At 39.1% G+C, this 18,082-nt stretch overlaps 1 protein-coding gene across 1 annotated transcript in view; it reads left to right on the plus strand.

The window, feature by feature from the left end:
* Nucleotides 1-18,082, plus strand: part of ADAMTSL3 (ADAMTS like 3) — a gene marked incomplete at its 5' end in the record, with an annotated part of 185,956 nt that overhangs the window by 103,229 nt on the left and 64,645 nt on the right. The window contains 2 exons of the mRNA XM_082322576.1: nucleotides 5,632-5,758; nucleotides 14,817-14,891. Coding sequence (XP_082178702.1) covers nucleotides 5,632-5,758; nucleotides 14,817-14,891 — 202 coding nt within the window. The remainder of the gene's footprint in view (nucleotides 1-5,631; nucleotides 5,759-14,816; nucleotides 14,892-18,082) is intronic.

Here is an 18,082-nt window from a genome sequence, read left to right on the forward strand (position 1 = left end):
GAGGCCACACCTTGAGTACTGTGTTCAGTTTTGGGCCCCTCACTCCAAGAAGGACATCGAGGTGCTGGAGCGTGTCCAGAGAAGGGCAATGAAGCTGGTGAAGGGTCTAGAGCACAAGTCTGGTGAGGAGCGGCTGAGGGAGCTGGGGTTGTTTAGCCTGGAGAAGAGGAGGCTGAGGGGAGACCTTATGGCTCTCTACAACTACCTGAAAGGAGGCTGTAGCGAGGTGGGGGTCGGTCTCTTCTCCCAAGTAACAAGTGCCTATCAAGAGGAAACGGCCTCAGGTTGCACCAGGGGAAGTTTAGGTTGGATATTAGGAAAAACTTCTTCACCGAAAGGGTAGTCAGGCATTGGAAGAGGCTGCCCAGGGAAGTGGTTGAGTCCCCATCCCTGGAGGTATTTAAAAGATGGGTAGACGTGGTGCTTAGGGACATGGTTTAGTGGTGGACTTGGCAGTGCTAGGCTAACGGTTGGACTCGATGATCTTAAAGGTCTTTTCTAAGCTAAATGATTCTATGCTTCTATGCTTCTAGATTTCAAGTATATCATCTTGAGTCATTAGCATCCCAGAAACATTTTTTTATAATTGACACATAACATTTTTATAATCGACAACTAACCTCTGTGGAATGTGTTCTACAAAAAATGGTGGTGTGCCTATTTTGAAAAAGAGTGACTGCAGCTGGAGGTGAGTTGTCAGTTGAGGGAATAACACAGTTAAGGAGGTCTAAAGCAATGGTCTAACAAGCAAAAGTTGAAATTTCAAAACCTGATCCTGCACTGGGCTCTGCATTGGCAATTCTAGTCCATGTTTATATTTATGTTTATTAAGAGAAGACTCTGAAGGGGTTTTGGGATTTGCCAGGTTTTTCACTACAGTGCTTTTTTGCCATATTGGAGTCTTAGTTAAAAATCTGTCACCTTGCAGTCCTGTCCATTTTCTCATCATAGCTAATTATAAACATCTTCTTAAGAAAGGAAGATCCTTGAATTTAACAGATTATACTTGACTTTCACAAATTGAAATTAACATTCTGTATTAATTTCTTCATTTAAGTCTAATTCCTCAGCTGAAACCCTACTAAGTGAATAAGAGCTAAAGAAACAGCTGTGGGAGCTTCTGAGTGATTTTTGGATTCATATTCGCAAAAATATTTGTAATGTTCTATAGTCACCTCTAACCTATCAGCAGCAATTTCATTTTTCTCTTACATCTGTATTACTATATTTTATACCCTGACCTTTTGCTCTTCCTTTGCCTTTCTGAACCTACATGAACTATTCTAAGCATGCTACAAAATATTTAACACCCTTCGGTATTGTCTTTCACAATAGCACTGGCATACTAACGTTTAGTTTAGAAGTTTGTTGAAGCAGATGAGCATTTCGGTTCACGGCTTAATCAGATGCTTTCTATCCTAGCTGCTTGTGACAAAACAGTATTATTTTTTTTTAATATTTCTATTTTTTTCTTTGGAAGAACACAGACAAATAACATATTCAGGTTCTGTCCGAAAATAGTAATGGATCAGACAACTGTTTCTGAAAATAATCCCGTCATATCCAAATTCATAGATACCCCATCATGGACAATTTGTTAAATGCATAAAGTACCCATTTCCTCAATACCCTTTTTTATTAAATTTCTGCTTATTGTTCATTTTGTTATATATCAGTTAATATTCTCCCTGCTGCCTGAGGAGCTCACTTACAACCTAGTCATTACAGTACTTGTATCATTTTTTTGAATGGTGGTATTTATGATTGCAGATTTCTTAGATTGACAGGGTCCCAATCCTTCCATTACACAGTTTGTGTTATCACTTGTTTCATTTATGCAGCCTATGTTAAAATCACCTAATATAATTATTTCTGACTATGCCCTAAAAGCCTGCAGATGTTTTCCCAGTCTGCCTGTAATATTTATAGCTGATCCCTTTGCTCTGTAAACAGCGAGCAATGTGGGGTAAATGAACCCTAACAAACGCCTTAATTGTGAAAATCATCAGACCTCTTTGGCTTGCTGAGGTGGTGTGTGAGCTGAGGAAGGCTGCAGCCATATATCATTTTCTTGTCCTTGTTGCAGCTTTGCTTGCAAATACACATGTACTCTCTTAAAAATGTTTCATCAAACACTGTGCTTTTCTAATAGTTATTGGCTAAATTATGAAGACTTTAAATTCATAAAGTTTGATGCCAAAATACCATATGTGTTCAAGGCCTGATTTCCAAAGCTATACCTTGCAGCTTCCTATTATTTTGGTGAGATCCGTGGCTGTCCAGCTTGTCTAAGAAATACTGCTTCCTATCAAGGTTTTACAAACAGATAAAAAAGGCTAACTCTAGACACTCAGGTTTGAAATACCCCCCACCCTAGTGTTGATCCCCCCACCTTGGTGTTCGCTCATTAAGATCCCAGGGAAGCAACACTTGCTGAATTAGCTCTAAATTTAACGCTTGTCACAATAAAATCTGCAGAATTTTTGGGTGCTTCATGTTAAAAAAAAATCTGAAATTCTGTGCTCGTTTCAGGCCTAAATTGTAATACTAATTTGAGTTATTTTCTGAATTGTGTTCCAGGATATCATTGCTTGATACTCATATTCATAACAGTTGATATGAACATAATCTCGAAGGAAGTCCACAGAGGGTGAATGCATCTAGCTGAACATACCGCCTTTGCTGGCAGGAGACCTGTAAAGCTTTTCCCACATCCAAGTCCCTTGCAGCTAGCACTCCTGTTTTATTTCTGTGGCATTTGTGTATTATTAAAAAATAAGCAATAATACTATATGAAACAGTCCTCTAAAGTATGCTGCTGTGCTGGTTATCTTTTTTCTTACATTCCATGTTGGACACAATAGTGCCTTGTGTTTGCACAGTTGTATAACTTTTGTTATGTGCAATGAGAGTTTGTTTTCATAGTGACTGTGTGTAATAGCTCGGTATGTATGTTTATTGTTATCATGTTGGGCTTTAATGGGCTGGAATTGCAAGTACTCTGCTTGCTCAATACCCTCCTCTCACCAAAGGCTTGCAGGATCTGTAGCCTACAAATATACAACAGCTTAAACTAATAAAAATAGCAATTTCTGAGGCAGAGTATCACAATGTGCAGCTTACCTTTTCCTTTGAGAATTAATTGATGAGTGAATAAACAGATTCTTAATATTTAGAAAATGAGATTACACTATGAAATGGAAATGTGTGAGATCTGGGGAGAGATTACACTTGCAGTAGTTCTAACAATTTACATCCATGTGCTAGTAGTATCTTTATGTGAATGAGAGCAGGAGAAGCAGTGGAGAGCAATAAATACTTTAAAAGTCTACCTGAGAGAAATATAGACTCTCTCAACTAGCGGTATGGTCCCCGTCATTGCACCATCTGAATGTTTCAGAATCTTCAGGAGATTTATTCTTGCAGCAGCCCTGTGGCGAGGGGAATTGCAGTTGTACCCCTTTCACAGATTGGAATCAAAAAGCACAGGAAGTTTTCAAAGGTCAAAAAAGAAAGTCTGTTGTGGAGCTGAGAATTGAAAGAGAGTTGTCAAGTCTAAGGCCAATGTGTTGAGCACTCTATTATATCCCTTGAAATTTTGTCTGCTTTCTGGTTCACCCAGTGGCCCAGGCAGTTTCTGTTTCTGAAACGGTGTTGGTTTCATGCATTTCTTAATGCTAATTGGTGATAAAAAGGGAAGATAAGCTTGTTTAGAGTAATTTGTTTACAATCTTTGTTATTTTCTGGATGTCAGTGATGAACCCAGAGCTAACATCAAAAAACATCTTCAAGTGAAAACACTTTAATCTTTAATCCAATCCTAAATTATAGTATAGTGTTCCTGCATAGCTTCTATGTTGTAAATAAGCATCTGTTCTGAGATGGTTTGGTTTCACACACGTGTGTTAATTTGTTTCATTTTTACAACTAAGTTTTTGTTAACACTTAACACTGACATTAAATCATTTCAGTTAAGCTGCCTATTTCTTTTTAAAATGAATTCTTTGCTGGGCTACATAGGATGAAGATCTCCTTCAGCTGCAGGAATAAAATGATTTCCTGCTGCTAATGTAGAATTCTGTGGCAAATCTGAACCCTTTCGTAAGGAGATGCCGTTCAGTGCAGCACGTCTCTCAACCAAAGTATCATAAACTGTCCTCCATAATGCCCTCCTCTTAAGAGAACGCAGGATGTAGGGAATTGGGAAAATAAGGGAAAGGGGCAGGAGTGGGAGGTGGGACTGCTTTGCTGTCTTTTCTATAGCCACATGAAACTTCGAGATTACATTTCTGCATGTTTGGCAGCGGACGCGCATGATTTGTGTGGTGTGTGTGTCCCCGTGTGTGTGTGTTAACTCAGAGACTGGAAGACCCAACCCTGCCTCTTACGTGCGGACTCGATCCTCACCTCTCCAAGGGGATTGTGTGTCAGTTTTGGCATAGCACAGATGCAGTGGATCTTGGCAGCTAAGCCTGCCCCTTCCAAAGCATTTTTATATAGGAAGAGGAGTGTGCTGGCCAATTTCAGAATTCTAGCACTGCTTTTAACTGTGAATTTCCAGAGTGCTTTCTATCCATTTGTCAGTTTAGAGTTTGGTTATATAGATATATGTCCATGATGGATTAGCTGCACTTCTCAGGGATGTGTGGATATAAGAGGCATATAGGCTGACTTGAGAAAACTTGAAGCTGCAGATTAGCTTTTTTACCACATTGCTCAGCATTTGGTACTCCCTGCAAATTTCTTCTATGAAACGGTGAAGGGTAAGATAGGTGAGACCAAATATTTATCTCCCTTTCAGCAGGAAGGTGCTTTTAGTCAATGTTGTCTATTCTTCTTTGTCTTCCCATTCTCCCATGCTTCTTGTAGGGTGACTGATATGAAGAAAAAGGAAAACCTGGAAAAATGTTTTCATTATAGTTTGGAGAGTTTTCAGTTGACAATTTTTCAAAAACTTTGCTTTTGGAATTTTTGGCAGTGTTTAAGTTTGGGTGTTTTTATAATAATCATTGGCAAGCTTTATAGATCGGGTCTCATATTCAGAAACAAAAAAAATCAAAAGGTGAGAACTGAATCATCCAAGTTTTTTAAAACCTGGTCAGCAAATGTATATGTGCTTGACGTTGATATAGATGGCAAATAGGAGATCTACACGAATGCCAAAATTAAATTTTGAATGGCCAAGACACTAGATTATGAGCACTGCCCACAGCTGCTTGCCTGTGAGGCTGAAGCCTGAGTGCCCTTTAAATATTTAACTTGGATTATTTCGTTGCATTAATCCTTTCTCAGACATAATTAAACAGGTGATGAAAAACAAATTCTAAATAGCATAGTTGTTCCTTGTGTTGGAAAGAATAACGCTCAATGGTATTCATTCACATAAGCAGTGGGAAACTGATTCATGTATTTCCTATGCTTGAATAGCTTAATATATCAGTTGTTGTGGTTCATCATTAAAATCATGGAAATGACAGTGTGCTTTTAAAATCCTAAATAGCAAGATATGCTTTGATAGAATGAGGCCAGCTCATAAAATCAAAAGGATAACATAATAAATAAAATTCCAGAAACCTGAGCATGTCTACTACAGCTTTGCCCTCCTTCTGACTGTGGTGTTGATGTTGGCAGGCAGTAGGCTGTGATCGACAACTTGGGAGCAATGCCAAGGAAGACAACTGTGGAATCTGTGCAGGAGATGGTTCAACATGCAGGCTTGTGAGGGGACAAGCTAAGACACATGTCTCACCAGAAAAAAGTAGGTTGCAAATTGATCCTATGATAATTTATCCTTGACTATGTTTTCTGCTTGTATATTAACATACATATTGCAGAGTGTTGACCTTTTAACTATATACTTGTTTGCAGTTTTCCAAAGCTACTTATTCTAAAGTCTGTGCTAGATTAGTCTATTGAAATTCCATGAGGGATACCACACATTAGGGTATAGCTAGGAAAGAATTTGAGATATGCATTTTTTTATAGAGCTACTCAATTCATTCTATCAGGAATAACCATCAAGATGCACATCTTATTTTAGAGGGTATCCTCATGTTGCAATATATGTGATGCTGCAGCAATGTTTTTAAATCATGGAAACATCTTATAGATGGTTTTATGGAAATTGTGGCCCGTGGTTGAAAGTGCCTGGTTTTCAACTTAACTTTGCTTTTTTTTTTTTTTTTTTTTTTTTTTTTTTTAAAGTGTCTAAAGACAGTTGAACTTCAGAGGCTAGTTAACTACTTGTATGGTACAAAAAGCACAAGGTGAAAGGGGATAATACTTTCTTTTTGTCTGTATTTGGATCAAATTTTACCATTCTTTCTCAAAATAATTGGCATCTTACTGTAAGTAACTCTGTAGATCTCAGTAGTATTGAAAATATAAGAGAGGAGGGGTATCAGAATTAGACCCTTTACTGGAGTCTTAAGAGTCTGGCTATTTTGATATCCAGGCAAGGTTTGTCACATAGAAGCTCACCTCTGACACTTGTGCTTTCCGCCCTCACAGATGATGCTCCCTGTAACCTCACACCGTATGTCCCATGTGTTTATCATGTGAGATAGTTACCTCACATCTATTTTTTCTGTTTCTGAACTCGCAATGTGCATTTGTCACATGGAGATGGAGCCTTTAGAGTTCATTACCTTCCTGCAGAGCCACAAGATGCAAGGGTGATGATCTGGTACTCTTAGAGCAAAGTCAGTACTCAAAGTTCAAATGAAAGCAGGTATTTTTTTTTAATGGATGAAGCTCTTGCTTTTGACAGCTGCATATATTTTAGTACAGTTGTAGTTCAACCTGCAAAGATTTCACTTCTGCCCTGATTTTGAAAGAGCTATTGTATATTGAATCATGCTTAATTCTTATTGCAGTACACACAAATATTTGCATGGGTTTTTTTAATGCTACTGCTTGCAGTATGCTTCAATGTGGATGTAACTTGAAGTACAATGTATGTTATCTTAATGCTTGTTACCTTCCCGTGTGATTACTTGTATTGATCTACAAGGTTTCATGTTAGGTTATCTTCCACTGTGCAGGTGCATAATTTCTGTAATTCGATACATATGTATAACAAAGGTCATCTAAATTAAAAAGTGAATATTTTTGTGGCAGCATCTTTTAAAGTCACAGAATAATTTTGCACAAATCAAGGAGCTTTTTTTACATACTGGATGGGCTGTCAGTGTCAGCCTTAGCCTTCCCTTTACTAGAAGCCTTTTTCATGGAAGGGAGAATGTAGCTCAGTAGTTACATAGTTTTACACCCTGAAACACTGAGCAAATATCTTGAATGTTTACAATGAGCTGGACAAGAGTTTTCATGGAGGGCCACTTTTTATTCACTTTGTCATATCAAATACTCAGAGCTTCTGATCAGCACAGAGCAAGCACTTGTGAAGCAGTAAAGATTGGATAATGTTTTTGTAGTATTACCAAGTTGTATTTGTTTTGTGTGTCTGTATATAGATAGATATAGATATATAGGGATATATATACACAAAATATCTCTTCCCCTTTCTGATGTGGAGGTCAGCTGGAACAGAAAAGAATTGCATTGTCTATTCCAGTTTTGCAGTAACAGAGATTCTCCTGGAGAAGGACGATTCCTGGGGACACCCTAGCTAGTTCTAAGGCAACCCAAACTCAACGTGTTGAATTGGCAAAAAAAAATGGTTAGATAGTTCATGATAAGTGAAATAAAAAGATTTGCATTTAATTGCTGCTTATTATGTAAGTACGGTAAGGACAAAGTGGTAGAAGGGATCTGGTCTCGAAACTGTCATTTTGCAACAGAAAATATTAATTTCACTTGTGGTATTCTGGCACAGGTAAGAGCTGGCTACAGTTGACATCACTTGGTAGCAGGTCTCCCATTGCCTTGACCATGCTATGAAGAATACACGTTGTTCGCTGTTTTCTCTGTCATAATTCAGTGGCTCTTGAGGAGTTCTTTAAAGATGAAGGAAGACTATTTTGGGGAAACATGTCAATTATGTCAAGTTTTGGTTTTATCTTGCACTGCAGTAGGCTAGATTATATGAATGAATTGCCATTCACGTAAGCAAAGCAGTACACATGCTACTAGAATCAGAACTTTTGGTGGTTTTCTTGGTATTGTGATAGTGCCAAAATCTTTTTTGGGTCAAGTTGTCCAACACTGTGAAAGCAGTTCCATATAATCAACCTCTGTGTGAATGAAATGTGGAAATAAAGCCATGCTTTCTTTGTGCTAATGTGTGAGTGAAGGGAGACACAATATCTTCCAAATAGTCATTTGGAAGCTTTCAGAACTAGTGTTGAGAAGTAAAATATCGACACATGACAGACATGTATTTAAGAGGGAGCTTGTAAGGTTGTGAGCAGGAAGTAAATTTTATTGTGCAATGAGGCAAATTAAAGAATTGGAAGGAAAGCAAGAGCCAAAGATTTTATTATGAAAAAAAAAAAAAAGGAGACATAAGGGAAAATAAAAGTGCCTAGTTATCTTCGTCCTTGTTTTAAAAAAAAGAAATTTAGGCATTGATAGCAAATGATTTCTCATAAAGGACTCACTTTGTTTTATTATCTTTTTTATATGTTTTTACATAAAATGAATGCCTTTGATCGGAAAGCTAAACAGCACTGAAAGAAAGCTTACTGTTTTGCAAATATGAAACGAACTGTCGTTTCAAACGGTCTTTATTTTTTCCACTAACACTTAATTGCCTTTGAAAGACAAAGTAAGTTAGACTTCTGCCAGCAAGCCAGATTTTACGTTCTGGTAAAATGATTAAAGGTTTGACTAATGATATTCAAACAAAAAGTGTAATAGGTTGTAAAATGTACCGTCCCATTGGGAAATGAGATATCATGGGCCTGATGTTTCTAGTACTATATGCATGGAACTCCCATTAACTGCACTGCACTTTGTGCACATGGAAAAATTGTAGGATTGGGCCCTGATGTCTGCTTTCTGCACCATTATTGGCAAGAAATGGTAGAAAAGTGTTCTGGTTCTGATACCAAGGAAGAAAAGATGCTGGTTCTGAAATTAACAGGGAGTGAAGTTGAAGGCACAGACTTGTCCTAACCTGGTCGTCTTTGATTCTCAAACTGGTTGATACTTGCAAGTTTTACCTTTCTTAACTTTTTGCTGCAAGGTTTCAATGTCAGTAACTTTGTAACTGAATTTCTTCCTACCATGCGTTTTTTCTTATGGCACTTGTGTAATTTACCATCGGTCACTTATTGTCACCTGTTTGTATGTCATCGTCCCCCACCACACTTATCCAAAAACCTTATTTTACTTTGGTCATTTATCTAAGCAGCGGCCTTCTGCAAGGCTCCCTGTTCAGTATCATCAGCTGGCTCGGTTTTGTGACACCTTGCTACCCTGTATCTTTTTCCCTCTTTGAAATCAATGTACACGGAGCTAGTAACCCCCATTGTCAAGGTTGCCTGATACTTCACTTTATGCGAATGATTTTTTTGCCAAAATTCAACAGCTGGGTCAGAAACTTCCCATGCCAGGTGCTCAATGTTTTGGAGAAAATACAGCCAAAACAACTCAGGATATTCCAAGGACACAGCAGAGAAAAACATGTTGTTTCCCACTGTCAAAACATTCCTGAAACCTTTTCTTTAATATGTCTTAACATCTCCCATTGTTGGACTTGACCACAGATCAGGGATTTGAAATTTGGCAGGCAATGGTCTTCTGGTCATGAACAAGTCTTTTGCAATATCTGTGAACATCAACACATATTTTACTACAACCCTTCAAAAAAAAAAAACAAACCAAAAACCCTTCAGGCTCTGTAAAGGCTTCTCGGATGTTAACAGCTGACATTTCTGAAAACTTGTCCTGTTAAGTGTTCTCTAGCTTGTTACATGTCCTAACTGCAAACAGATCATATGTGTGCAATCTCCTGAGAATAAATTAACATGTTGCTCTTCCAGAGCTAAGCTATTAAAAAGGGTCCTTGAAGTTGCTGTTGTTTTCTACTTCGCTGCAGTGTAGAATGGGTACCGTGGGATGACCTCTATGATACCTCCTGCCTCACATGCACTCATTACAGAAGAGATTTTGTCAAGAGCTTCTGAATCTCCTGAGCTTCAGACTTATGACTGGGGTGATGAGATTATATGAGGAAAGGGAAAGACAAGAAAAGACTAGCTGAACAGAAAAAAATGGCATTAGTTCATACAGTGAAGGAAACACAGATGTGAGAAGGTGGGAGGAGGACCTAGGACTGGCTGTACAGATACATTGGGTCAAGGAAAAAAAGGAAGAGTGGAAGACTGAGATTAGATAAGGAATCTGGGGTGGGAGATGGAGTCAGAAACACTCGGAGAGGAAGGGGAAAAACCAACTGTATGTAGAGCCAGGAGAGGGAATTGGGACTCATTTGGCAGGAAAATTGTGTGTGGGGAGGGATAGAATGCCAATACATTAGCATTCCGGTTTGGATAAGGAGTATGGTTTTTGAAGCAAATTTCATCATGGTCTTAACATGCTGCTCATCAGTTCACATCATGGAGTGGTCTTGGAAGGCATAAACTGGATTTTTTTGGATGAAGCTAAACTGGAAGATGTGCCCCAGAAAAGCACCTAATGTTCTCCAGCACCTACTGAATATGCAGTCCATGGGATCAGACTAGAGTTAGTCCAAAGTGAAGCACCTGCAATGTGTATAGTGTGGATGCTGGGTCTTCAGCACCAGCTATTTCAGTCTACAGATCCATTTAGTCTGATTGGTTTACTTGGGGCTGTTATAGGTAGTATGAAGCCTCCTTCTTTACTCTCCTGATTTCTCCTGTCGTACTTGGGGAAATTCCTGTGTAAGAACATTGGCTATTTCATTATTTATTTCACACCACATTTCCTTGAGATCATTTTCTTGATGGGCTGCTTACTGTGTGTCTTTGTACATTTTCTCCGGTGCATACAAATTTTAGAAGAGGTGTCCAGAAGTAGAAAGAAGTCAGTATGTAACTAAAATGAGTTGAGGCCACACTGTTTGTCTCAAAAGCAGGTTACCACACCTTAGAAATGCTTACTCAACAATGCAAAGAAGTGGTGCTCTCAGATGAAGGGGCAGCCTTGAGTCATAAGACCAGTGGACAGAAGGATGGAGGTACAGAGGAGTGGGAGGGTGTGAGACTGGAGAGGGCAGGACTCAAAGACAGAAAGGATGTCCCCATACAGATTTTGCAATGTGACTTTTACGGTGCAGATATATAACCACTGGTTTCAGTAGCACATACCTATCTAGTTCAGGTGTCTCTTAAAGAGTATCTGTTTGGTTTTGCACAGATTCTTGTCATTAGGCAGGTCAGCACATACCCCAGCACCAACGTCTTCTGAAATGATGCCTAATGTTTGAATGAGGGAAGCTACTGCAATAAGACTCCAAACATCTTGAGCTTTTTAGTTCCCTTGTCCTGGTAGTTGTTCCTGGACTATTGTTCTCTGTATTTTGAGAGCACATAGGCCTTCAATCAGAACTGGAGAACCAGCAGATAAGTGCTGAGCAAATACATGGAAAGAAACAGTTTTTATAGGCCTGAAATAAACCCTCTGCCCTGCTGTAAGAGGAGAGAGGGAAAAATCCCAACTGGCCCATATGTGAAACAGTAAATGGGTCCACCATGGCCCACATGGAAAAATAAATAAAACCTGCTGAATTGGATTGAGCTCAGGAATGTGGCTCCTTTATTTTGATCCTGGGGATTAGCTCCCAGTCTTACCATAGCAGGGAGTCTGATCTTGCTCTCATTGAAATCCAAAATCTAAATCCACATTAACACCATAGAAACAGGATCAAACCTTGCTATATCTGAAGTAAAAGCAAGCCGGGAGCTTAATCAGCAAGTGCCGTGTGTAGTGTGTGCACACACATTTGCTCAGAGAGTCCCCGGGTAAGAGCAGAAAGCCCATTTCAAGCAGGTGCTGGAGAAGGATGACCCACATGCCCTCACGGATCCCTACAGTGGAAGCAGTGTTAGAATAAAGAGACAGTATCTGATCTGTTTCTCAGTTTTTAAGGTGAGCTTTGTGACTCTAGAATCAGATTTTACAGTCTGGTGTTTCTGCATGTTCCAGACAATTTTGGGCTTACTTGTTTTCAGCTTTAGACAAAGGTCAGCAATTAACTATCAAAGAGACATAAACAGTGTAAGGGGGGGAAAAAATATAATTGGAAATTCTAAGTATAGATTTCAGGGTTGCAATTTCCCCTTATGTTTTCATAAGAGTTCACTGCTTTTAACAGTGTGGATCCTACCAATTTAATGGGAAATGTACAGCATAACCATTTTTAAATGAGTTTACAGGGGCTTGTGTTCCTTTAAGAATATGAATTATATGCTTCAACTGAGAACTGGAGACCTTTGGAATATATAGTTTTGGAGCCAGACCTGGACAACCATAACTACTGTTTTGTAGGAAGTTGAAGCTGTCCTCAGGAGAAGGTGGAGTCCCTTAGGTCAACTCTGTCCCATTTTCTTCCAATTCCCCATCTCAGTTGAGAATTCCAAAAATCTCGCTTTTATTTTTTCCTATAATTTACTTCATCTCATGGAAAGACTGCCCTAGGTCATAATTATCTCAGTCAGGTTACAAGAATCTCCTGCTGCCAGACTTCTTGACAGGTCTGTGGGGCTGCAGAGGATGAACATTGCTGTGGTGGTGAACTTAGTCATCTCCTCTAATGCAAATAAAATACCTTCTGGTAATATTGTCTCCGCCGCAGAGAAACACCAAATTTAGCACCCCCATGAGACTTTTGGACCATATCAGAGAGTGCTTCGGTGAGGGTGGAATGTCTGTAGTACTGCTAAAGGAATGTGAAGCATCCTGAAAAGGGATCAACAAGGCCTGCTGAGGCGAGCGGCGCTTGCTGTAAGGAGGCGGAGGAAGCACAACAGAAAGACCCTGGTTGTTCTCAAGAGGAGCAGTCCTACACATCTCTGCACATCTGCAAATCTGGGCCTCGTCCGTTCAGCGCGGAGTGCCCTTGGTTCCACTTCAAAACAGCAGTTGCGTGTGTTCAGAAGTGGTCATGATCAGACTCTTATTTGGGGTTTTGTGCTGTAAATGCTGGTTGGTTGTCAAGACAGGATACAATTCCTGACCAAGTAGGGACAGATGGGCCCCTCAAACCTGCTTTCTCTCAAATACTGTAGAGCACATATGAATTTAGTAGTTATTTCCTTACTTTAAAGATATACACATCCACTACCTTCTGGCTATCTTTAGCAATTCGCCTGATGAAAAACCAAGATGCAAAAAGATATTAAGTGGTTCAGTAGTTAATGTTTTTTCCAGGGCTCTTTAACTGTATTATTGTTCTTACTGTAGTATTTTGCACTCTGGTGGAATACCCAAGTATGAAATTAATAAAGATCATATTTTATTACATCCAAAATAAATTGTTATATTTAAATGACCTTCCTAGAAATTCACGATATAAAAACTGTAACATAAGAAGGTGTTTATTTCAGAAAAAATAATTGCAGTATTTGCTTGAAGTATCCTGAACATTTGGCAGGATTTCATATTTATGTTAAGGAGATGTAAACCAGAAGCTGATAATTTAGCATCTACTATAAATGGTCCGGTTTAAAGTGGAAAGAAAGATTCTTCAACTGTTCTTTAGTTAAAACTGAACTATTCTTCCTCTAAATATTGTGTGAGTAATTCTGGAGCCAATGTATCACTGACCTTCAACTCACGTTACTTTTTGAGTCTGTGAAAATGAGCTTCCTCTACACCAGCCCCTAGATGCATGTTAATGCCATCACCGAACAGAGCACCCTCTGCGGGGCGTACCTGCAATGGGCCTGTGTTTGCAGGTGCTGCCTCAAAGATTTGCAGTTGGGCCGTGATGGAAATGGGTTGCAGGTTGGTACTTTTTTGCTTGGGCACTTCTCTCATCCTTTTGTGGACGTCCCTGTCATGCAGTGTGCGTACCCTTTTCTGAGAGCACTGCTCTTGTTGGCATGAAAGACTCTGGTCTGTTGATTTGACTGTTAACTCAGTTTGCTTGGGCAAATCACAGATTTCCTACAATTGAAATGGAAAGTAATAACTTTCTGCCTTTGTAAAATGCACTGAAGTAAGTGTGTTGTACATTTATATACGAAGAGGCCATTCAGGCAGCCAAAAGCTGTTTTGTATTGACATGTCCTATTCAGGGCTGGTTTGGTTTATAGTTAATTTTAAATTGAGGCTCTTACTGGAAGGAATGATCTTATATGGTAAGGTAGATGCAGACACTCCGTTATAACATATACATTATATCTAATATATGTTTGCTCTTAACTGGTCTGTAATTGGTTAAGGGTTAGTGTTAAGTAGATGATTTATTTCCTGTAACTCCTGCCACTTATTAAAGTTGTGACCTGCAGCAGGAAATGAGGTGTGGGCAAAATGAGACTGAACAGCTGCAGATTTTTGTAAGGGGGGAAGTACTGCTTAGCAGATTCCTTATGTCAATTCAGTGATTAGGAAATAAAACTGGGACAACAGAGTGTAAATATGTTCCTAATACACTACTGACATTTCAGTTGTTTTTGTTAATAGCAAATAATTTTCCAATAGCAAGAAAGATTTACAAGTCCATTCATAGGTCTTAATAGTTGCATAGCATGGCAAACAGACTCAATATACTCTACTTAATAAAATAACATATGATTATTTTTAATAGAAAAATTGTGAAACCTGTTACATATTTTCTTAGACACATTTGACGGTTTTCAGTCTAGTTATGTGATGTGCAAATTCCCTCATGCAAGATAACTTCTAAAATAGTTCTTTAATTTTCCTAGGGGAAGAAACCGTGATTGCTGTACCACATGGGAGTCGCAGTGTGAGAATTACCCTAAAAGGACCAGCACACCTTGGTATGACTGAGCTATTTTATGTATTTATTCATAGGCAGAAGATAAAAACAGAACCTTGTATCTGAACTCATCCAAACTTTGGGAATATGGGTAAGATCATGATCTTGATTCCTCTTCCCATCTTTAATATCCAGCCTGGAGACAGTCCTGCAGAACACTGGAAGCTGACTTAGTAAAAAGAAACAGTACACATACTGGCGGTTTCTAAACTTATTTCAACCAAGTAATTCTTATATAAGCTGTCTAAAATGCGGTACACTCAAACTACGTGCAAACAATTACGTCAAAATTGCTTTCGAAGGGTTATGTGGGAGATTGACAGCACTCCTATAACCCAGCACCAGATTTCTGTTGAAGAGTCTGAGATAGTGTAAATAATCCAGTTGAAGTCACACTTGGTCAGTGAGCAGTGTTTAAGGAAAAGTAATCTAGGTAAAAACGAGGTAAGGTAAATAAAATACATAAAATAAACTACACGAGTCCTCTTTCCTTGTAATAATTTTGGTCATTACATACCATCTATGAGAAACAGTTTGCTATTCTGTTAGACATTTGTTTCCTAGTATTTTCTATAAGACTGATGGTAGTATCGATGGTAATTTCTTTACCCATAGGCCTACTTTACATGAAGAACTAATTGTTTCAATGATGAGTGGGACTGCCATACCAAGCAATGAAATAAACCATTCATTTAACATTTTGAGCAATTTTTTATTAGTGAAAGTGGAAGACTTAATCTGAATCATAGAAATAAAAAGGACTTATGCTCTATGTAAATAGAAGATAGAAATGCATTTTATTTGAAAATTGCTCATCTATTAGTTTGCTTTGAGGAATATATTGTCATTTTCTTTCAAAGAAAAAATTGAATACGACTTCTACTTTAGAACAGCTCCAGAGCAACAATAACTTCTAGATATAACACTGATATCAACAACGTACAAAGCTGAACTGATCTTGAAATAAATATTCATGTAAAACTGTAGCAAGGGATGTATGAAGGAGTGATCCTGACCAGTTCAGGTCAGGACTTTTGGTCTTTCTTAAGTAGTTCTGCAGAAGGAAGTTGTTGTTTCAGCTTCGTATGAGGAAAAAGTACCAGATTCAGTGGCTCCTGGGGGATTTCTGGAAAGCACCTGAGGAATGCAGCAGCAACTCAGTAACTAAGTACAGAGTGCTCCTGGTTTCCTACCCAGGGTGGTTCTGTAAAGAAGCTGTGGCTTGGCATTACCTTTGTTAGCTAGTTCTCTAGCTGGGCGAGAATGGTGAAATGTTCCTTTATCCGCTTCCCCCAGCACATCTGCTTGCAAATCTGTGAGGATTTAGAAATTTGTTGAAATGAAAATGACAGAGGTGAAAAACAAGTGAGAGCTGTCGTGGGGAAGATGGAAATTGCTTCTGGCTTCATAGCCAGATCTTCAAGAACTGATGTTCTAGGGGATGTGCTTTGGGACAATTTGCTTGTCCACCTTTCTGACTGTATGTATGTATGTTTTTGGGTGTTTGTCACTGAACAGAAAATATCAAGTGATCTTTAGTCTGCAACTTCATTGACTTCTGTGTGGGTGTGCTAGTATAAATAAAGGCAGAATTTAAAAAATAGCTACCTATAATTACAGGCTCCATTTGTCAGAGACGTTCTTCCTGGCTGGTAGGGAGTTGAATTTACCAGGTGGAGCAGGGACTACTGATTGTAGAATTTTATACTGCCTCCTGTTGCCAGTATATATTTGCTCTTCGAGTAAAGTCAGGAGCGTTAGCGAATGCTTGAAGAGCACTATGGAGTGTTTGGCACTTTTCCCTTTTTCTTGTGTTCTTTTGCGCTTCATCCTGGGCTTTATGGTCTGCTCTTGTTCCAGGGAAACACAGCTGCTGGATTAATCAAAAATGGAAATGTGGTTGGAGATGTAGTGCATAACAGATTTGAAACAAATAAATGCTCTGAACATTGTTTTACAGTCAGCAGATTAGTGTTTTAGGAAAGACTACATTTCTTTGTAGCTGGTAAGAATAAGTATTTTGTTTGTGCGTATGGACACTTTAAGACAGGCAACAGATTCATCAGAGAGCAAAGGTGTTACTTAGGGATTTTTACATATAGGTCCCTCTTGTATTTCTGTCTGCTTGGGTTTTGTGAATGATTTGGTGGAAAATAACCAAATAATTAGTACAAAAATGGTTATGAATAAAATGTTTCATTGTGTTCGTTTTGTTTTTGATTTCGACTATATTATGGCTTTTCTCGCAGTTGTTTTAAGAGCATTAGAATCAAAAGAAAGACTGAAAGTTCCCTGAAATTAATCCTCCAGCAGAAGAAACAGGAAAACCGGAAGCTAATATTTTCACAAGTGGCTAATGCTAGATAACTGAGTTCAGGAGCCTAGGGAGGTGAAACTTCACTAAAAGGAGCTGAAACTCTTTTTTCCCTTTTTGCCAATTTCTTCTCCGCTTGCGGTGATTTGCAGTCCTTGACAGCAGATAGCTGTGCGTCTGTGCGCTGCTTTCTCTTTTGACAGATGCTCAGAGGAAGGCAATGTTGCTTCCATTTTGAAAAGAACGCATGTTTTATTTTGGGCCCCTGTATTGTGCTATCTACAAATGAATCGCATGGAAAAGGAAGAGCTTTCGGGTAGCAACATCATTTGCTGCTTCTTGCACTGGGAGCAGAAGCTATTTCCCTGGGAATTCTTCCATGCATCTCTCTACACAGTGAGGTATCTGCAGTGGGTCCCCCCTGCCATGCTGCCCTACTCCTGCCTGCCACTAAGAGTATGGGGGGCTTTTGCGGTGGGTCTTCCATCCACAGCTGGGCAAGGCATTTCCATGGGGAAAATGTTCTTTTTATCAAGGGAAGGGAAGTAACACAAAGACAGACAGTTATAGATCTTTGGCACCGGTGATTATCTTGTTAGGCACAGAAACAGGCAAGCACTCGAGAGGATTCCCTGTCCTTATGACTGCACATCTGGAGTCCTAGAGACCCCTCAAGGAAATGTTTCCCTAACTTAGGATGGGGAGGCTTACTCCTGAAGTCAAACTTCCCACCTCTCCAGGATTACAGGACCCTGCAGAACAAATAAATATTTGGTGAATTCTTTTGTAAACCTTGCCTATAAGCCAGTTTGTGAAACCTTTGTTCCCACTTACTGCTCTGAAATCAATAAAGTAGGTCTTTTTGGGGGGAACTGCTC

Source organism: Platalea leucorodia, assembly GCF_965183815.1.
Source record: "Platalea leucorodia genome assembly, chromosome: 9".
In the NCBI taxonomy this organism is placed as follows: Eukaryota; Metazoa; Chordata; class Aves; order Pelecaniformes; family Threskiornithidae; genus Platalea; species Platalea leucorodia.